Source organism: Thamnophis elegans, chromosome 4 (genome assembly GCF_009769535.1).
Source record: "Thamnophis elegans isolate rThaEle1 chromosome 4, rThaEle1.pri, whole genome shotgun sequence".
Taxonomy (NCBI): domain Eukaryota; kingdom Metazoa; phylum Chordata; class Lepidosauria; order Squamata; family Colubridae; genus Thamnophis; species Thamnophis elegans.
In genome coordinates, this window is record NC_045544.1 from 34916442 (window position 1) to 34939553 (window position 23112).

General features: G+C 38.6%; 1 protein-coding gene across 1 annotated transcript; it reads right to left on the minus strand.

Moving 5' to 3' along the window:
• Positions 1-19: 19 nt before the first annotated feature.
• On the minus strand, positions 20-23097 carry LOC116507273 (amine sulfotransferase-like). The gene is made up of 8 exons (XM_032215307.1): positions 23076-23097; positions 20894-21034; positions 18272-18412; positions 17550-17746; positions 16479-16605; positions 6147-6241; positions 2252-2432; positions 20-312 (listed from the first exon to the last, which is right to left on the minus strand). The coding sequence occupies exons 1-8, from the start codon at positions 23095-23097 to the stop codon at positions 152-154; spliced, it is 1065 nt and encodes a 354-aa protein (XP_032071198.1). The 3' UTR covers positions 20-151.
• Between the last annotated feature and the right edge of the window lie 15 nt (positions 23098-23112).

Consider the following 23112-nt stretch of genomic DNA (forward strand, 5'->3'; position numbering starts at 1 on the left):
AAACGAATGCTGTACAATGTTTAAAAATAATGAAGAATTTAATATTACTCTGTCCTATGGTCCCTGCAGAGTTGAGAATTGAAAATTACAAGATTACATAAAGACCATTCTTGGAAGGTCATCTCTGATTCAAGCCATTTGAAAGTTTATATCACACATTATTTTCATCCACTGAGCTGGAAATATGCTCTGGATCCTCCTGAATATCCCAGCAGAACTTGAAGGGCAGCTTCTCCATCCTCTCCTTAAAGACACGGTCAAACCTTTCACTCTGGGCAACAGTCATGTGGTTCTTCCAGTCCCCAATAGTGCCTGGGAAACAATGGTTAAAAATATCTTAACAGTTTTTGTATTCATTTTATCTAGAGGCTATTTATGTCATCCTTTTCACCAAAATGGTCATTCTTACACATTTTTCTGTGACTAAGTTTGTTTTTGAATGTATATACAGTCATGTAAACAGGACATATATCCTGCTTCTGTTCCATGTTTTTTTTGTCTGAGAATATAGTAAAAATCTGCTCCTTAGCAGTTCTTAAAAGTAAGTAAATACAACCTCAGATGAACAACATGACATTACACGATGTCATGATTTGTTTTTGAAAAAGGAAACCAAAATGGAGAAGCTGTGTATGTAAAACTTAAGATTCAATAATTTTGGAAGAAGAATTTTGGCCCATTATTCTTTACAACATGGCATCTGGAACGAGCTCCCCGTGGAGATTTGGACCCTCACCACACTCCAGGCTTTCCGCAAAGCCTTAAAAACCTGGCTGTTCTGACAGCCCTGGGGTTCCTGTCCCCACTCGAATGATGTAGCTCTTGATTGTTTTTAAAACTGTGGTGTTGTGTTGTCCGTTGTCTTTCTTTTTTTCCCCCCTGTTTGTTCCCCCCCCTGACTTGGTTTGTGAGCCGCCCTGAGTCCCTCTGGGAATAGGGCGGCATAGAAATACAATAAAATCAAAATCGAAAATCGAATTGAAGTTTGTGAGCATTTGTTTATGTACAGTTCATTTGAGGTTTCACTGTAGCATTTCAATCAGATTGAGGTGTGAACTTTGATTGGGCCATTACAATACCTTAATTTTTCCTTTTCAGCCATTCCATGGTATTTTAGCTGGTGTGCTTAGGCTCATTGTCCTGTTGCATGACCCAGTGTTGGCCAATCTTTAGCTGTCAGACTGCTGGCTTCATATGTGACTATGGAATGCTTTGGTATTTAGTGGAGTTGATGGTCAACTCAGTGACTGCAAGGTGTCCAGGCCCTGTGACTACAAATCAAGCCCAAATCATCCCACTCCACCACCATGCTTGATGGTTAGTATAAGTTGTTTGTGCTGATATCCATGTTCGGTTTTTGCCAAACGTGGCACTTTGTATTGTGACTAAACATCTCCGCTTTGGTCTCATTCGTCCAAAGGACAATGTTCCAGAGGTCTTGTGATTTGTTCAGCTGCAACTTTGGAAACCAAAGCTGTGCTGCAATGCTGTTTTTAGAGAGAGAGAGACCTCTTCATCACTGTAATCATGGAATCAATGGTCTCCCAGTGAGGTTCTAAATGATCTTGAGTTCACCCAGTTGGTTCAATGCTTAAGAGAAATGATTGATGGCTTTTTGATCATTGGATAGGTCCCTGCAGGTTTAGAGGAGACAGTTCCAGGTTGAAAGGATTAGTCAGTGACATCACTGTTTCCAGGGAGATGCCCCGGGAGAGGTGCTCCTTTCAAGTTCCCAACAATGTGCTAGAGTGAATGACAGGCGCTCACCCCACCATGCAGCAGCACTCAGGCTTCAAACATGGGCTTACTAACATTCAACCCAATGTCCTAACCATGTGACCCACCACGCTCCTGGTGGGGGAGATTACCCAAGGTAGAGAGTGAAGAGGTTGTGTCTCCACCTTAGTAAAGTGGTCAGAATGAGCTAAAACTATTCCACTCCCAAAGAATCATTAGATTGTGCAACCAACAGAATGATCATTGAAACAGATTGGATTACATCCACACCAGAAAATTGTTTGGGTGAACAGGAGAACACCAACATTGGCACAACTAAGAAAAGCTTAGGGCTGCCTCAAATGTAGGCTGCTGATGAGGGAAACACAACATCATGGAGAGACAGCAGAAAGAGAGACTGTTGGGACATATCCATACCAAAGAAAGCACCTTTGAAGTGAAGGTGACAACCCTGGTTTCAGATGAAGCCTGGCACATTCCAAAAGCCCCAGAGTATGAATTATTACTAATCTACCTTTGCGAAGAAAGTTTCCTTTGCTCAAATCTAGAATCCCAGGAGGCATTAACGTGTAGTTTGCTCTAGAATCCACTTTCATGTTATTAAATGCTGCTTTATACACCACCTCATCCACCTCCTTTTCAGTTAGTTCTCTTCCTAGGAAGTTGCATATTTTCAGTACAGAACTTCTCAAATCCTGTAATTTGATAGATCTTTATATTAGTTCATCTATAACAATGGAGAAAAAAATGTAATTTTTTGTTTATATCTTTGGGAAATTCTCAAGATAATTTCTTCGTTAGACAGTATCTTGCATATTAAACTTTAATTATTTTCCTACTGAAAAAATTACCTTGAGATAAAGTAATTTTTAAAATGAAAACTACATAGAAACAAAATCAATGAATTAAAAAAAGAAATGCTTCTTTGTGACTTCTGTTGAATGTTTTCATGTTTTCTTGGCTGCATCAGAGGGTGGCCAGTTCCCAAGCAAGTTTTAAAAATGCCTCTCTTACAAATGCCCTTGAGTTAAGTCAATCTCTTAGATATAGATCTATAGATATAGATATAGATATTCATATTGATATTCATATATATTTACATTTATACTTATAATAATAATGCAATGCAATTCAATACAATATAACATAATATAATATAATCAGCTCTGGCTAAGATTTTTCTGATTGCAGGTACATTGTGCTAATTAGATTTTCCTTTTCTATCAAATAAGTCTATCAAAAATTAGATCGGCTTTCTTTTGCTGAACTCGTTTAGCAGTTCTCTAGGAGATCACAAAAATAACCAAGATTGGCTCTGTGTTCACCTCTGCTATTCCCCATTGGAATAAGTTATTTACACATCCCATCATTTCCAAAGCTTTCTGTGCTTAATGATTGTTCATATTGCACTACAGAACACAAACAGATCTTACCTTTTTCATTTCTTCATAAGACAGGAAGAGAATATTGAAATCACCCTTATGAGCATACCAGCCTTCTACATGGTCTAGCCATGAACTACAAACCACTGATAGGAGAGAAATGAGTTACATATAAAGATTATTGCTTGAATTTTCCCCACAACTTTATGATCCTGGTGGGTCTAAAGATCAAAGCATGATAGTTTAAGAAGAGGCTCCCCTAATATTTACATAGTCTAGTCACGAAATACAAAACACGGACTGTAAAACACTGATAGGTTCATCTCGGTCATACAGTGATGCAGCTGACCATCTGTGTCAGGGATAGTAATAACAATAGCACTTAGACTTATGCACTGCTTCATAGTGCATAAAGAGTTGATCACGCTCAAACAGATTCCACAAAGAATTCGGGAACAACGTAAGCAGTACCAATTCTTAACAAACCAGTCATATAAAAACAGAATAATGTACAGATGGTTGGTACCAGAAGGGGTTCTATTATCTTGGCAAGGAAAAAGATATAAGTTAGAAAACACAGAGGATGCACAGAAATTCTATGAAGTATTCCGCAAGAGAGAAATAGAAAAAGGAAGCAAGGAGGAACTGGAAAGTGGAAGTCAAGAGGAAGAAACTGCAGAACATAATGAAAGAAACAGGAGAGAAGAACAGAGGCATGAAAGAGAGAGAGCAGAGAAGGAACGCACGAGAGGGAAAAGACACAAATCAGAAGCAAAAAAAACCCCCAACCCTAGTTAAAGATGATCAAGAAACAACAATTATCTCGATAAATTTGAATGGACTGAATGCTGGCATATAGACTATAGAATGAAAGAGAGAGAAAAAAGAAATGATATGAAATTATATGGGATTGTGGAAATACCATCCTCAAGAAAACATAAATTGAGATTTGAAAGAGACACCTATAACAATAGAAAAAGAAAGGGAGGGAAGAAGGAAGGAGAGGAGAGGAGGAAGGAAGTAGTGAAAAGAGGGAAGAAAGAAGGGAAAGGAGAGGAGGATGGAAGGGAGAGAAAGAGAAGGAGAGATAGTAGGGAAGGAAGAGGAAGAGTGGAGGAGAGGTAAGGGAAGAAGAAAGAGATAAGGAAAGGTGGGTAGAAGGGAGAGTAAGAGAAGGAGAGGAGGGAGGAAGGGAGAAAAAGAGAAGGAGAGAGAATAGGAGGGGGAAGAGGGAGGATAAGAGTAGAAGAGAGGTAAGGGAAGGAAGAAGGGGAAGGAGAGGAGGTAGGAGGGAAGTAGAGAAGGAAGGGAGAGAGAAAAGAAAAGAAAGAGAAAATAAGGTGGTGTCATAATAGATGCTTCGGATGGTAAACAATACAACCCAAACTGTACTCTATAATCTCTTAAATGGAATAACAATAGTATAAGATTGGCAAAGAAAAAGAATAACCATGTGAATGTTTACCTGGAATTGCATGTATATATAGCACATTAGAGATAAACAATATTTGGTTATAAATAACTAATTATAGAAAGGGAAAACACTAACTGCAAAGAAGCCGATACGGAACTGCTGTATGATATATGATGGAACTTCTTGTTCCTATGTTGTCTTAAGTCATGTGTTTGTTCTTGTCAATGTGTTTATGTGTGTAAAATAAAAACTTTAAAAAAAGAGTACTTTTACTGGTTATGAGTAGATAGCAGCTAAGCAAAGCAAGAATTGAGGCAAAAACGTGCATAATCATAGATATCAATATATGACGCAACTCCCTCCCCCTGGTACCCCATTCCATAGTCCAATCCGCACAACCCTCAGGTGTCATGTGGGTTCCACCTTCAAAAAGCATCATCAGGTTGGTATACCGGACAGTTGGTCTTGGTGGGCACATTCACTATCTCTAGCATGTGCAGTAGATGATGAGAACAAAACTCACTTTTAACAATCACTCCTGTACTTAAGACTTCCCCTCCCAAATACCATGCCTCCCCCTCCCCATTTCAATAATAGCTGAAAGCAAGTAGCGAAGCAGAGGCGGACAGTGTGTTACAATTATTTTTAGTATCTATTCTGTGGGTGTGGCCTATTTTGTATGAGTGACTTGGCAGTCATGTGACCGAGTGAGAGTGGCATGTGACTTGTGGGCATGACTAGGTGGGTGTGGCCATGTGATTGGGTGGACATTGCCAACTCGATGTCACTCACATGGAGGAGCACCTTGCCTGGCTTCTCATTGCCCCTCCCCTCCCAGCTAGTCCTCGCCTCATTTTGCATGTTATGGTGGGGGAGGAAGCATTTTCAAAGTCATCTTCCCCTTGATACTAGCCAATAAGATGAGATTTTGCTGTCAGAAGACCGCCTGATGTACATTTCCAAATATTGTTTATCATTATTTTCTTGGTAACAGTGAGTGGAGAGGTTTAAAAGAATAACAGAGTTGGAAGTGACCATGGAGGTTTTCTAGTCCAACCCCTGCTGAAGCATGAGATGAGACCCTATACTATTATGGACACATTTCTTCTTAAAACCTCCAGTGCTGATATACCCACAATTTCTGAAGGCATCCTATTTATCTAATTGTTCTGTCAAGAACTTTCTCATTTCTAGGTTGGATCTGTTTGATAGGTTTACATCTCACAGATCCGTTTCACAGTTACTTCCAGTTGAGCCAGGCACCACCTATTCTATAAATTTTTTCTTGCCTGTAAAATTTTACTTTACTCTCAATTCAATTGCATTTTGGTGAGAAATTATGTTCTACAGTGGTATTCAGTTTACTACAATGATTTTTGCAAACTGCATTATAGCTTGAAGAATACACCTCTGCTTATACTGATAAAAATATTCTTTTTTAACATTAAAGCTTATAGTCAATCAAATATTTTCAATCCTACAATTGAAAACACGGCATTTTCAAAGCAGTTAGTGGATGTTTTGCCATTCTTACTCTTCTCCTTTAATTAAATCTTTCTGCCAGTTAGACGGTTCTATATTGCAATACATAACACAACACAAACAGTTCTTACCTTTTTCATTTCTTCATAAGACAGGAAGAGAATATTGAAATCACCCTTATGAGCACACCAGCCTTCTACATGGTCTAGCCATGAACTACAAACCACTGATAGGAGAGAAATGAATTACATATAAAGATTATTGCTTGAATTTCCCCCACAACTTTATGATCCTGGTGGGTCTAAAGATCACAGCATGATAGTTTAAGAAGAGGCTCCCCTAATATTTACATAGTCTAGTCACGAAATACAAAACACTGTAAAACACTGATAGCTTTATCTCGGTCATGCAGTGATGCAGCTGACCATCTGTGTCAGGGATAGTAATAACAATAGCACTTAGACTTATGTACTGCTTTGTAGTGCTTTTACAGTCCTCTGTAAATGGCTCACAGAGTCAGCATATTGCCCCCCAACAATCTGGGTCCTCATTTAATCCACCTCGAAAGGATAGAAGGCTGAGTCAACATTCAGCCTGGCGAAATTCAATCTACAAAACTGCTGGCAGTCAGCAGTCTACAGAAGTAACCCGCAGTACTGCATTGTAACCACTGTGCCACCTCAGCTCTTTCTACATTATTCATGCTTGAATTTCCTCCATTGTGATCCTGGTGGGCCTAAAAATCAAAGCATGAGAGCACAACTGAGGGGCTTCCCTAACATCACTGAACGTGAAGAGGACAGAGAAAGAATGAGAGTTGTAACTAATGTGGTTGCATACTCCAACTTCTTATGGTGGGATTTTTGTCAAGATGCTGCTATATTCTTTCATTTCTTTGCTTTTTCTTATTTGGAACTTTGGGGCAATCTGGTTTAATTTTTTTTATACTTCTTCAAATATTCAAAGAACTAACTCTGGTTATCTCTTTTCTCTTACCCATTCGGAGGCTTACAGAGTGCTCCTGGGGGCTGGGGGGAGCAAAATTGAGCAAAAAACCTCCTGGTTTTTGCTTATTTCTGCCCTCCCCAGCCCCCAGCAGCACTCTGTATGCCTCCTGTAGGCGATACATGGCTACTTTGGTGAAGGGGGCGGGTTTTCAGGAGTCAAAAAATGCTGTATTCAATGTATAAGATGCACCTAGATTTTCAGCCTCTTTTTTGAGAGAGAAGCGTGTTTCTTATACTCTGAAAAATACCTCTAACTGACTCTACCACCATCAATTCTCTGCCTCCTGAGTCCCAGCTGATCGAGAGGGAATGGGAATTTTGCCGTAACCTTCCCCTGGAGTGGTGAGGGAATGGAGTTTTTTCAGTATACTTCACCTGCCATGCCTACCAAGCCATGCCACACCCACCAAGCCATGCCCACAGAACTGGTAGTTAAAAAAATTGAATCCCACAACTGCACACTTCCTACTATAAAATATTTCTGTAGAGTTTGGACAAATTACTGGATGTATAGAGAATCATTATTCGAATCCTGGGAGGAGGTGGAGCCAATGTCACAACGTTACATTGTGTGGATTCGACTGTCCGAATCTGCCGATGACACCTTTGGCCTTGGACGCTCCAGCAGGACAAAAACCCTCCCGAAGAGGCAAGGCCTTGCTGGTCGCAGGGACATCGCAAAGTCCCTGATCGACCCAAGGGAAGCGCTTCCAACTGGCGGCAAACAGGCAGCCCCCCCCCCCACTGACATAGTTGGAGACGGCTCCAGGAAGAGAGAAATGAAAGTGTTTCCACCTGGTGAGGTTTTTTTTCTTTTCTTTTAGAAGATTGCCCTAAGAAACTCTTTTATTAAGCTTAATTAGTCCATTAAGCAGGAACAAAGTGGTGTATTTAATCCCTATTGGACTGCCTTAGAAAGTTTTTTGCTGTTGTCTGTAATCTTTTGTGGATTGAGTGAGTGCAACGCTTCCGTTTTTTCCGCTTGAGGTGAAGGGATCTTTTTCCCCCCTATTTCCCTTTACTACTTTAACTTTTTTGGCTTAAATTAAAACTCTTTTTACTTTAATAAATTTCTTCTTCTACTTGTTACAATATTATATTAAAGATACTTAAGGAAAGAGGTTTTAAAAGAGTCGAATCTGCCACTTGGAAGCCCAAATCTGAAGCTTTTTTCCCTTTGCTGTTGTAACAATGTTTCCTTTGTTCACTCTTATCTGACTATACTGACTGCACAACAGAAGGGTTTGGAACGTCTCTTTAAAACCTGATAAAAACCCAAGGTCACAAATAGTGGTGTGTGGAAAATATTTTGACAAGAATTGGAAAAGGAAAGAAAAATTTTAGAACCCTTCTTCTTTGAAAACCATAAAAGAACATTTGTCTAAAATAAAAATAGATATATTCTTCAAAATCTGTGACAGGCTAGAGTGGCAGATAGTACCAAATTCTTCTTGCTTTTACTTTATATTTTTCCTTACTCTAAAAAAATGGAGCAATACTCAGATGAAGAAAACTTGTTAATTCAAAACATTTTGGCTGGACTTCAAAACATCTCAAAAGGACTTGGGAGATCTGACAAGAAATGGGACAGACTATGGGGTATCACAAAAAAAGATGATGGGGTTACAGCTCCAGAAATTAAAGAAGTGAATGAAAATACAGAAAACGAAGATAAGAACTTAGATGAACTTATAAATGGAGTAAACGTGAGTGAAAGTGGAAAGAAGGGAAGCTGGAAAAGTGACTTTGATAATTTGGTGTTCTACCCCAAACTCCAAGATGTAGGAGAAGAAGAAGGAGCGAAAAAGATGGAGTTAATAAGACAAATCTATTCAAAAACAAACCTCACAACCAAAGTTAAGCTTACATTAATAACAACTCAAGGGCAACAAAACCACATGAGAGATCATTTAAGCTTCAAAGTGTGGAGAGAAGTCTTATACTCTGTAAAAGTTCTGGATACAGAATTGACACAACAACTGGTGAGAGATGAAGGACTATTTTGTTACTGGAAAGATACTGGTAAATAATGCCAATTGATGGAAAAAAAACTAGTTAATTTTTGATGATTATTAAGTATAGATTTTATTACCTTATAGACTGTTTTAGATTACCATTGAATATTTATCCATTAACATAAATTTACTATGATACTAATAGAGAAATAATAACCCTAGTTAGGATAAATAACCAGGCCATATAAATGCTAATGTACATTCTGGGTGATTGTCAAGTGGAAATGTTAATATCTCTTAGATTGTCTTAGATGTCTAATGTTTATTTTCTTAGCACGTAATTAACTAATTTGGGATTGAGGGAAAAGTCCTATACATCTTATTAATAAATCATTGTTTAAAGATGGTTATAAAGTTATAATATCGTGTGGGCCTGGAGAGGAGAGGTGAGATAATCAGTAAATAACCTTTAGTTAAGTACAATAATAACAATGAAATGTTAATGGACAATATTTAATGATACATACAGGTGTGTTACAGGGGGGAGGGGAAATTCTTAGGTATCTTAACTGAATTAATTTTAGAACATGTCATAAAGGTGCAATGGTATTGGAGATCTATTGAAATTGCAAATGAACGCCAGTAGTGTCTTCTAATATAAATGATTCTAGTTAAAAACATGTTTAAACAATGGCAAGCAAATGAGAATTATGGTACAGGGATAGTAAAACACATAACTTTTCTTTCTTGACTTAAAATGTACAACATGATTTGAATGAAGTATATGTAAGAACTGTGGAAGAAACGCATCGAATATATTTGTAACCAATTGATACACTTTCAACAAGATGTAACGAAAGATTATTCTTTTTTCTTATTTTTTTTTGTTTAACTAAAACAATAAAAAAAATTATCGACTTCCTGGGCGGGACTTACTGATGGAAGCAGCTAAACATAGCTGCTCCTGAGTTATCTGTTTAGATGATCATCTATCAGACATCTGACAGACACCTTACTCTTCGGGCAAGAAGGGAAGGAGAGAAGTTTTGTCGAGCAAATGCCTTTCTGATCTTTGCAGCTTCTGTGTCTGCGAAGAGAGAGGGGGGACAGCTTAAGGCAGAACTGTTCCGTGCTGGAAATCTCCAGCTGCTTTGCAGCACAATGTAAGCGTCCCTCCCAGTCAGACCAAAGATTGAATTACTTGATTTCAAAACGAGCAGAATTCGTATGCGAGAGTATTAATTGTTTATTTGAATCCTAGCTTCTTTTTTTACAAGATCCTTCTCCGTTATTTTATCTATTTAAAGAGGCACTTAAAATGGTGACGAGCCAGCTGAATTGCTGAGTAAGAATGTTTATCTAGTTATACGGAGTTTCAAAACTTCAAAGGAAGGGAGTGATTTATTTTGCCTCACAGCCGGCCAACAGATCTTTACTAATTCGTTTCACTTCTAAAAGACTCTTTGCTAATATAGAGACATTCAAAACGGTGGTGAATATGCTGAACTGTTTCATTACAATGCTTATTTTTTGAAACCTTCTGCAAAGTCCTACGAAGTTTTAAAAAAAAACCCTCAAAACAAAGGGGTGATTTAGTACCTCTTTCCACAACTGTATAGCGCGCCAGTAGAGTTTTCCTAATTGCTTGAAGATAAAACTTGGAATGGCCTCAAAACCAAATCCTAATCTGAAACGCCCTTCTTCAGCCCCCAGAAGCACATCACCAATACTTAGTGCAAAGTCACAGCCACCGCCCTCTATGCCCCCTACTGGAGAGTTACTAACGACAGAACTCTTCCTGAGAGAACTGAGTGAAGCTCATAACATGCTGACAATTAAAGTGGAAAACAAACTAAAAGATTTTAAAGAGGAGATAAAAGGGGAGATAAAAGAGGAGATAAAAGAACTTAAGGATGATTTGTATGATAAAATTGATGCCAGGGTTGCTAAAATTAAAGATGATATGCTGGGGCTTGTAACTGTACTGACAGAACATGTTTCAGGAGTTGAAGATAGTTTAGAGGATCTTAATCAAGCTAATACTAATTTGACATCGAAAACAGAGGTGGTGCAACAAAAAGTTGAAAATGCTGAAAAAAAATTATTATGATACAGTATAGACAAATGGAACTCGCATTAAGAGTAAGGGGGTTGCGTGAAGAAAAACAGGAAAACCTGAAACAGATTCTTTCAGAAGCCTTTGATAATCTGGTGGGAAGACAGGGGTTTGACTGGCAAATCAATAAAGTTTATCGTGTTAACTCTTGGGCGGCAAAGCAGAAGCAGCTTCCTCGAGACATTGTTATATATTTCACTACAAGAGAGCTCAGAAACACGATATTACAAGAGTCTTATAAAACTAAGTTCCAGATTGGGGGTCAAGATCTGACTGTTTTGAAAGAGATACCACTTCAAATGCTAAGAGCCAGGAGAGATTATGCCTTTTTAGTTGAAGAACTTAGAAATCATCAGATACAGTACAGATGGGACGCGCCATTTGGCATCATACTCACACTGAATAGGCAAAGATATTGTCTCAACTCCATATGGAAAGCCCGAGATTTCTACCATAATATTTTGAAGGTTGGACATCCTGCACCTTCTGGATCCAGAGAAAGATCACAAAAAAGACAAGACAGACAGCAAATCACACAACTACCAGATAAGATGGATCATCTCTCTCCTCTAGAAGCGCAAGGTGTTAAGGAACAGAGTCCTAGCCGTCTGATTACCAGACGAATGGAACAACAAGTTAAAATGCAACAACCGCAACAACTATCGGCTATCGATCAAGGAGCCACAGCAACAACCTCAGAAGCCATGGGAGGAGCTAGGCCAAAGGTTAAACAGGCCATGCAGGAGGCTCTAAAAAAGCTTCAGCTAACCAAAGATGACAACTAAGATTTTAACATGGAATGTCAACGGATTGAATTCTCCACAGAAGAGAAGGAAAATATTTCACTATCTTAAACAGTTCAAGAATGATATAATTTATTTACAAGAAACTCATATCAAATCAACTGATCAAAAATATTTGAATAATCCAAGATTCAGTCAACATTTTGTAGCTTCTGCTATGGAAAAGAAAATTGGTATAGTTGTATACTTAAGAACAGATATGAAAGCTGAATTAATTGAAGCAGATCCCTATGGAAGGTACATTGCATTAGATCTAATCCTAGAAGGGAAAAAGACATTGTTTTTGGGAATTTATGCTCCCAATCAACAGCAAGACGGTTTCTATAGAAATCTTCATGCTAAATTAGTACAGTGGGATTATAAGTCTTGTATATTAGTGGGTGACTGGAATGGTGTTATAGATACCAAGAGAGATAAGAAGATTTCTCGCCCAAACACTAAGATACGAGCAAAACTACCTAAATCCTTTTTTGACATGATGGATGACTTTGAACTGAGAGATATCTGGCGAGAAAGAAATGCAGAGGAATACGATTTTACCTTTTTTTTCTGATAGGCATCAATCCTTTTCCAGGATTGATTTCATATTAATCACTAATGATTTGCTTTCTAGGGTGAAGAAGACAAAAATTGCAGCTAGAGTCCTTTCGGATCATAACCCAGTTTGGATGGAATTGGGAGGGGTGGTACAGGCAAGAAGGTCTTGGAGATTGAATGAAAATTTATTTAGATATGAAAAGTATATCAATGATTGTAAAAAAATGCTAACTGAATACTTTGTTTTTAACATGAATAAGGATACACCTATGGAATTTGTATGGGATGCAAGCAAAGCGTATATGAGAGGAGTATTGATAAATATAAATAAATCACATAGACATAAACAAGGGTAAAACGAACAGAGTTAGAGGAGAAAATTAAGAGGAAAGAGCTGGAGTTAACAATGAATCCAGACGATATAAAGGTCAAGGAAGCAATCACCCTATTAAATTTGATATGTTGATCTCTGACCAGGTAGCCACCAGTTTGTTATACGCAAAACACAATACTTTTTGTAATGCAAATAAACCTGACAGGTGGTTAGCTTATCAGATTAGGAAAAAAAAGAAAATTCGAAATATATCTAAATTGATCTACAAAGGGAAGGAGGTATTTCAACAGGATGAGATTCAAAAGGCATTTCGGGAATTTTTTACAGAGTTGTATAAGGGGGATAAAATTAATGGTTTAGATATAGACAAATACTTAGATAAAGAAAAAATACCCTTAGTTAAAGAAGAACACAGGCAAAAATTGAATCAACCAATAACCTCGGAGGAAATTTTACAGGCAATTAAACAGTTAAAGTCAGGGAAGGCACCAGGCACAGATGGCTTGACAGCGGCTTACTATAAAAACTTACAGTTGGAAATGGTAGAACCTCTTAGGGAATTATTTAATAAGATTCAAATGGAAGGTAAGGTACCTTCTTCATGGAAGACAGCCTTTATATCTTTGATACCCAAAGAAGATCAAGATATTACTCAACCAAAAAACTACAGACCTATTTCATTACTTAATGTAGATTACAAAATTTTTAATAAAATACTAGCAAATAGGTTAATGCTGGTTATCCAACAATTGATACACGCTGATCAAACAGGTTTTATACAAGGGAGACAGATGAAAAGTAATGTTAGATTAATTATTAATGCATTAGAATACTTGGGAAAGAACAATCAAATCCCTGCTGCATTCATATTTCTGGATGCTGAGAAAGCCTTTGATCGAGTTAATTGGCAATTTTTGCTGAAGATATTGCAAAAAATGCAGATAGTTTTTTACAAGCAATCAAAGAAATATATCAACAGCAAACAGCTCAAATTATAGTCAATGGAAGAATCCTTTCAAATTGAAAAGGGTACAAGACAGGGCTGTCCTTTGTCCCCACTATTGTTTATTATAACTTTGGAGGTATTATTGAATAAAATACGGGGCTTGGAGGGCCTAAAAGGAATTAAGGTTAGGCAGCAAGAATACAGAGGGCCGGCTTTTGTGGATGATTTGGTTATAATATTGGAACAACCGCAGGAATCCAGTATGGTTTTAATGAATACGATTAATCAATATGGTTAAGTGTCTGGTTTTAAAATAAACTTAGGGAAAACAAAAATATTAGCCATAAATATGAATGCTAAACAAAAGGAGGAGTTAGGAGGAATGTTAGGATGTGAGGTAGTCAAAAAGGTTAAATATCTTGGAGTTAATATTGCAATCTCAAATGGGAAATTATACAAGTATAATTATGAACCACTCTTGCATAGTATACAGATAGAGATGAAAAAATGGAGAAGTTACACTTATCTTTGCTGGGAAGAATCGCGTCAGTGAAAATGAATATCTTACCAAAATTTTATTTCTTTTCCAAATGTTACCTAAACTTAAAAAAGATGTGAATCTTTTAGAATGGCAGAAGGGTATCAATAAATTAGTATGGGCAGGAAAGAAGCCGAGAATAAAGCTGAAAATAATGCAAGATATACGCGAGAGGGGAGGCTTGGAAACTACCCAATTTAAAACTATATTATGATGCAGTGGTGTTGTCCGTAATTAGTGATTGGATCAATTTAACCAATGACAGGATACTGAACCTTGAGGGATATGATCTGGTATATGGTTGGCATGCTTACTTGTTATTTAACAAAAAACTGGACAAAAACTTTAAAAGACATATTTTAAGAAATGCTTTACTGCGGGTTTGGAAAAAATATCAACATAAATTAAATGATAAGATACCTATGTGGGCAATTCCTAGACATGCAATTGAAAATATAAATATAGCACGAAACAGGATAGAATTACTTATAGACAGCTTCTTATTTTGGAGGGAGGGGCACTACAATTAAAATCCTTAGAGGTATTAAAAGAGGAGAAGGCAGTTCAAACATGGTTCCAGTATGGGCAATTACAGGCCAGGTGGAAAATAGATCAAAAAATTGGTTTTGTCCAAATTGAGGACAACTTATTTAAACAAATAAGAGATCAAAGTTTAATGCATATAAAGAGGATATATAATGTATTAATAAAGATAGATTCGGAAACAGAGTTAGTTAAAGATTGTATGGTTAAAGTGGGCTCAAAATATTGAAGAACCAATAATGTTGGTTACATGGGAAAAAATTTGGATAAGAAATGTGAAATTTACATAAGCTCAAAACCTGAGAGAAAATTTTTACAAGATGTTCTATAGATGGCATTTAGATCCTAAAAAGCTGGCTTCTATGTATCTGAATTTGCAACCCAAATGTTGGAGATGTGGTTCTCCTGATGCTACCTATTTCCATATATGGTGGACTTGCCAAAAGGTTAAGGCATTTTGATAAAAATATGGTGGATTATGCAAAATATCTTTAAAAGAAGGATAAAGTTTACCCCTCAGTTATTTTTGCTAGGTATAAGTACTGACTTTACAGCGGTAGAGACTAACTTGATCCTGCACTTAATTACGGCAGCAAGACTGTTGGTGGCGCAATACTGGAAGAAGGGAGACCTGCCTACAACTCAAGAATGGACATTGAAAGTTACAAATTTAGCCGAGATGGCTAAAATATCGGCATATCTTAAAGATCACTCAAATAAGAGATATAAATGAGACTGGGAAAAATGGATTGACTATATACAAAATAAATACGGAACCAAGAAATTCCAGTTAGCCTATGCTTAAGATCAGTAATGATTTAAATTGTTTAAAGTTAGCTTAGCAAGAAGAAGCTAAGATCAGTGTAGAGATGTTATTAATTTCTTTATTTCTTTTTTCTCAATAGATTTTAGACTATGTTTGTTAAAAATCTATACCGTGTACGGGTTCTGGGAGGTCAGGGGGGGAGGAGGAGGGGGGTCGGGGGAGGGTGGAGGGAGGGAGGGATATATATTAGGCTAGACATGATGTGTTAGATCTCAATGCAATGTGACTTCACATGTATACTGTTTTTCTCTAATTTTTCTTTAAAAATAGGATAAGCCAAATACATTAACATATAGTGGAAATACACCGAGGGGAGGAGGAGTAGGAAAGAAGAAAGATGGGTAGAGAGGGATGGGAGAGAGGGTGGGGGGGGGAAGGCGAAAAGGAAGGGGGGAGTGGATCTGGAGAGAGGAGTGGTAGAGGGTGAAGGGAAGTAGGGTAGAAGGGGATGATGGAGGGAAGATAGAAAGTTGGAGGGTGGTGGAAGAAAGAGGTGTATGGAGAATGGAAGAGGTATATTGGGCTTTTATTTCCTGGGGCATTCTCGACAAGAGGAATTGATGCAATTATTGTTTAATACTGTATGGTGTATACATGTGAGTGTATGAAAATGAAAATAAAATATACTAAAAAAAAATTCTCAAAAAAAAAATGAATCCTATGACTGCACACTTCCCACTGTGAAATATTTGTGTACAGTTTGGACAAATTACTGGACGAGTATAGAGAATCATTATTTGTTATGTAAGGAGAAAGAGTGGATTGTTTGCTCTTGGTGGGAAACGGATTGAAATATATTTATAGTTTTTATCCAAAACAAAAATGGACAAAACATTGTCATGATCAAATTCTTCTTACCTTTGCCAGCCAAAAACTTTTCAAAAAGTATATTGAAGTCTTTTGGGGTTTCTGTTTTGACTATTAATTTTTGAAAATGGTAGCTAGAAACCAAGATATCCTTTGGATTTCTAAGCACATAAATAATCTGTAAGAGAGAGATGATAATACCTAGTCAAAAAAACCAAGACAAAAAGGAGAAGAAAGACAGATTGACAGCATACAGCATACAGAGAGTTCATCAAGTAACTTTCACACATTCATCTAACAGGCTCCATTCTATCACGGGATCTCAAAGCTCATTAGCAAAACCATGTTTGAGAGCCTTCCAGCAGTCCACCAGGATTGGGGCCAACCTTGACTTGGAGGAATGATTTTCCATATGGCAGACAACACAGAAGAAAAGGTTTTCTTCCTGGATCCTGCCTGACAAATCTCCCTAGCTGATGGGACCCCGACATGCCTTTCCTGCTGGACTTGATGCAATGCATAGCTGTAACTGGGGAGAGGAGATTCTTCAAATAACATGTTCCCAACTGATGAAGGAATTTAAACATCAAAACCTTCACCATGAATTGAATATAAAAGCAGACAGGTTAGCAATGCAGTTTCCAAAGCAGAGGTGTAATGAATGCAGTTCTAGAGAATAGACCAATGTATTTTGCACCAGTGAAATTTCCACTGACTAGGGCATGAGTGAATGAGAGTAGAAATTGTGCAAAGGGATTTGAGGGCTAAAAATAGCATCCCTCAATGTGACATCCTCCAGATATGTTAAGATTACAACTGAGCATGCAACACCAAGTATTACGATCTACCTGGGTGTGTCACCTTGGGAAAAATAAATTTAAGGGGTTTGATATTCAGTTTGGTTGTTAGCTATTTCTGCATGACCTTCTGAGATTAACACTGTTTTGTTTGTGTTTTTCCCCCTCACACTTCAGAATTTGCTATTCCAACATACTGGAACAATATAATATTTGTTTGTGTACTCTTGCCTATTTGTTAATAAAACGTTCAGACACAGAGCTAAACGAAATGAATCCAGGCAGCTCCCCACGCTAGCTCACAAGTTAACAAAAGATGTCTTACTTTTGCTCTTCTTTTTCGTACCAAATAGTAGGGCAGATGGGAACAAATGACGCGAGGTAATGGGCGACTAGGTAAATCTTTATGGAATATATTATAGTCCAGAAATGGTGCTCGGTCAAAGAGGGTTATATTTTCAGTTCCATCTTGGTGACCTTCATAAACAATCAAGCTGACAATATTCTGAGTCCATATTGTTCCTACAAATAAGGAATAATTAAATTAATTCACCAATTATTATTTGGAGAAAGTTGAACTTATGCAAATCCAACCTTCCTATCAGGGAGAATAGCAAATGTTTCAGACATGCATAAAGACAATTAACTCTACTAAAATTCACAGACTGAGCTGATGGATGGATGAGAAAAAAAATGGCTATTTATTTTTACATTTATTTCTAAACTGCCTTTTTTAGTTTTAGAACTAACTCAAGGTGGCAAAAATACCTAATACTTCCTCCTCCTCCTATTTTCCTCACAACAGCCCTGTGAGGTGGATTGGGCTGAATGCGAGTGACTAGCCAAGGTTACCAATGTGGAGTAAATATAACAATGAAAGTAGAGGTTTACCATCTTATTTTCCCTACATTTCCAGCTTCTTATAAAATGCTAAATGTTAAAATCTTGTTATAGAGCAACAGCGTCACAGCAACCAAAACATTGAGGAACTGAATAACAATATTGGACACAAGTTTAACTTTTCTTGGAAGACATCTTTGAACTTACCAGATTTAGGATATGTGATTATGAATATATCATCATCTCGGATTTCAAAACTGTCCAGTGAATCTAAATTTTCAGGCGAGGACGATCTAATTGGGAAATAGAGTCCTTTGTTCAAATATTTAAGAAGGTTGATCTTTAGTCAATCATTGTGTCAGCAGAACTTCTGTATTTCAAAAATGAGCAAGGGAGGACATCAAACACGATTGAGTAATAACCTAATTTGGAAAAGTGTTGCTGTAAAAATCAGTATGTTTTAAAAATACAAAAGCACTTCTGATTTACATGCCAATTATTTGTAATGTATCATTATATGAAGAATTATGGATTTACCAATAGGAGATGCAGCCACAACGATGTTATTGCATTTTTATTTTCATACCTGAATCCCAATTTCCAGGCCATGATAAATAAATAATTTCTATATTATTGTCAGCTTCCTGGATATTTTCATGGAGAAACTTGATTGGATCTACACCAGAGGTGGTGTTTCGCCCTTTCGCCCAGGTTCAGATGAACCGGTAGCAGCAGAAGGAGGCTCCACCCACCCACCCAGACATCATTAGGGACAAGCAAGCGCGCAAGCGCTCCCGGTTCCAAAGCGGTAGTGAAGGTAAGAGGATTTCATGCCTGGTCTACATCATTGTGATGGTGGAGGTGGTTAGGGTGGTTTGGTCTAGGTGTTTTCAGTATCAGAGGTTTGATCAAAAGCTCTCATAAAATCCAGGGGTTGTCTTATTATGCTTTTCCAAGCATAAAAATTCAGGATGGTTCAGTGGTTAGAATGTGATATTGCAAGCTAATTCTGCCAACTGCCAGCAGTTTAATTGTCACTGCAGTGGGTGGAAGAAATATGGGTTTTACACTGTTTTAATGTTGGAAGACACCTGGAGGCACCCTATATGAGTTGGGTGGCTATATGAACTTGTTTAAATAATAAATAATATAATCTGATGAGACGCAGGGTTCCCCCCCTTTTTTTCCCCAATCTCAACCCCACCCCAACCATGAGGTGCCAAGATTTGTAGTATCCTGAATATGTCAGCCTTCCAAAAAAAAACCTTTACAAACTTGATTTTCCCTTTAGGAGTTGGGCTAAGATGATATATCAAGCAATATATATCTTTAGGTAAGTGGAAAATATAATAAATGGGTCTAGCTGTTGTGAATATGTTGATTTTGGATTTGTTCTTGTAATATTTTTTCTTGGCGCTTGTTCATCCCACCCACCCACCATTTGCTCACCCCGCCCCACCCACCCACTGGCTGCCCAATCAATGCTTGTTTCCCCTTCCCACTCACCCAACTCTCGCCCCGCCATCCCAGTCCTATATATGTTGCCTTTGCTTTACCACGTGGTCCATCTACGCACATCTCCAGTCACCTCTGCACTTTGCCCGCTCTCCTCATCTCACCAAATTAAGTAAGCATGTTGTCCTCTCACCTTCACCTTAGGTCAGGGGCTGGGGCCCCAGGGATGCACCACCCACTTCAGCCAGGTTGTGGTTCCATTCCACAGCTCCGGCCTTGGCCCAGATCCACTGTCTGCTCTCTGCCCCCCTCAGCAGGATGGGGAATGAGCCATTCCCCAGCTCCGGCCTTGCTCCAGAGCTGCCACCCACTCTCTGACAACTTGCTGGCTGCCTCGCTCATCTACCTTCTATTCTGGTCACCTTGGGGTGGGGGCATGGTGAGGCTTGGCCACCTTTCACAGGAAGCCTCCAGCTGCCGGTTGTTTTGGGTTGCCTTCCAAGCAGCTCTGCTACAACGTCATTCATCCAGTACAGCAGGCTGTTCCCCTGGCCAGGTCTGGTGACATGCAATGTGTTGCCTATGAACAGGATTAAACTAGAGGCTATTTATGTCTTCCTGTCACCAAAATGGTCATTCTTACACATTTTTCTGTGACTAAGTTTGTGTATGAATTTATATACAGTCATGTAAACAGGACGTATAACCTGGTTGAGTTCCATGGTTTTATATATGAGAACATAGTAAAAATCTACTCCTTAGCAGTTCTTAAAAATAAGTAAATACAACCTGAGATGAACAATATGACATTACACCATGTCATGATTTATTTTATAAAAAGAAACCAAAATGGAGAAGTTGTGTGTAAAACTTAAGATTCAATAGTTTTGAATCACCCCTTGACTATAAATCAAGCCCAAATCATCCCCGCTCCACCACCATACTTGATGGTTACTATAAGATATTTGTGCTGATAACCATGTTTGGTTTTTGTCAAATGTGGCATTTTGTATTGTAGTCAAACGTCTCCACTTTGGTCTCGTTCGTCCAAAGGACAGTGTTCCAGAGATCTTGTGATTTGTTCAGCTGCAACTTTGGAAACCAAACAGGTTGTATTATATCCACACCTGAAATTTGTTTGGGTCAACAGGAGAACACCAACATTAGCACAACTAAGAAAAGCTTATGGCTACCTCATATATAGGCTGCTGATGAGGCAAACACAACATCATGGAGAGACAGCAGAAAGAGAGACTGTTGGGACATATCCATACCACTTTAGAAAGCGCCTTTCAGATGAAGGTGACAGCCCTGGTTTCAGATGAAGCCTGGCACATTCCAAAAACCCCAGAGTATGAATTATTGCTGATCTACCTTTGCGAAGAAAGTTTCCTGTGGTGAAATCTAGAATCTCAGGTGGCAATAACATGTAGTTTGCTCTAGAATCCACCTTCATGTTATCAAATGTCGCTTTATACACCACATCATCCACCTCCTTTTCAGTTAGTTCTCTTCCTAGGAAGTTGCATATCGTACATTTCCAAATATTGTTTATCACTATTCTCTGGGTAACAGTGAGTTGAGAGATTTATAAAGAATAACAGAGTTGGAAGGGACCTTGAAGGTTTTCTAGTTCAAACCCTGATGAAGCATGAGATGAGATCTTATACTATTATGGACAAATTTCTTCTTAATAACCTCCAGTGATTATATACCCACAATTTCTGAAGGCATCCCATTTCTCTACTTATTCTGTCAAGAAATTTCTCATTTCTAGGTTGGATCTGTTTGATAGGTTTCCATCTCACAGATCCGTTTCACAGTTACTTTCCTTTGAGCCAGGCACCACCTATTCTACACATTTTTTCTTGCCTGTGTAAAATTTTACTTTACTCTCAATTCAATTGCTTTTTTGGTGAGAAATTATGTTCTACAGTGGTATTCAGTTTACTACAATGATTTTTGCAAACTGCTCTGTTTATACTGATAAAAATAGACTTTTTGAACATTAAAGCATACAGTCAAACATCATACTGAGCCGAGGTGGCGCAGTGGTTAGGGTGCAGTACTGCAGGCCACTTCAGCTGACTGTTATCTGCAGTTCAGCGGTTCTAATGTCACTGGCTCAAGGTTGACTCAGCCTTCCATCCTTCCGAGGTGGGTGAAATGAGGACCCAGACTGTGGGGGCGATATGCTGACTCTGTAAACTGCTTAGAGAGGGCTGAAAGCCCTATGAAGCGGTATATAAGTCTAACTTGCTATTAAAAATATTTCCAATCCTACAATTGAAAACATGTTACAAAGGCATTTTCAACGCAGTTAATGGATGTTTTGCCATTCTTTCTCTTCTCCTTTAATTAAATCTTTCTGCTTTATTTATTTTTCCTTGGGCCTTATTGCAATATTTCAAAATTCTCACAGATCCTTCACAAAGAACCCGTCCTAATTCAACTGGAATACAAAACAATCTTTCTGGTCTGGAATTCCCTGACTCACACACCCTTAGCTCCTCAACACTTTTCAATGTTTTCCTTTCCTTTCTGTTATGTACAGAAATGTGCTTCTCTTTCATTGCTCATTTTCAAATTAACCCTCCCCTGATGCCTACACCTAAATTTCATTCAGGTAAGCCCAAAAAAACAAACACCTCTTTCCTAAATTGTCAAAATGGAAATTGCTCGAAAGGGAATTACTCAGGATAGTGATATTAGCAACTCATAAACATAATTATGAATTATGGGGATTTAACAAACGAATTAAGCAGTGAGTTTGAGACCAATAGTGATGTAAGCAAAAATCAGTCTTGTTAGGAAAGGCTGTCTAATAAAAACATATCCAGGTCTTCTGTTATTATAAAATCAACCTGGACAGCAGCAGAACTTCCTCCCCTCCCTCTTTTGGGGGGATTTACAAACAACTTCCAGCCAGGTTCGCCCTGCAGCCTCACCAACCCCTGCCAGCAGTTCTTGCCTTGGCAAGGTTTAGCTTTACCTTCCTCCCACGGCTGGTGTCAGAGGGAAAGGCCAGCCCCTTCAGCTCCAGCAATGCCCTGTGTGCCAAGTCCCAATCCGAGGCTCTCCATAATTGGGATGTTGGCAGTGCTGGGGAGCACAGTCCAGTTGTTTTCATTGGTGAGAGGAGCTGTAGAGCTGGCTGTAGGGAGTTTTAGCATGCTGCTTCGGCATGCCGGTGGTTGGTGGTGGTGGTGAGGCACGACAGAACTCCTGTAGAGTTTTAACACGCGGCTTGGGCGTGGTGGGCGTGGTGGTGGCAGTGATGGTGGTGGTGGGGCATCCACGAAGCCCACTCCAGCCTCAGCTCATCTGAAGAAGCCCTGTCCCCACTTCCTTCTCCTTGTGAAGCAGTTTGCAAAGTCACCGTTTTGAAAGCCGCTTCTCAAAGAGAAGGAAGCAGGGGGGACTTCTTCGGAGGAGACCAAGCCAGAACAGCATTGAAGTCTGTTCCAACCTCGGACACACCCAGACCGTACCATTATGGGAGGGTGTCCAGGCTGCCAGTGCTTCCGTATGCAAAAGTATGGCTGATTTCCGTTACCTTTCTGCCCGTACCGGTGCATACCGGGAGCAATCCA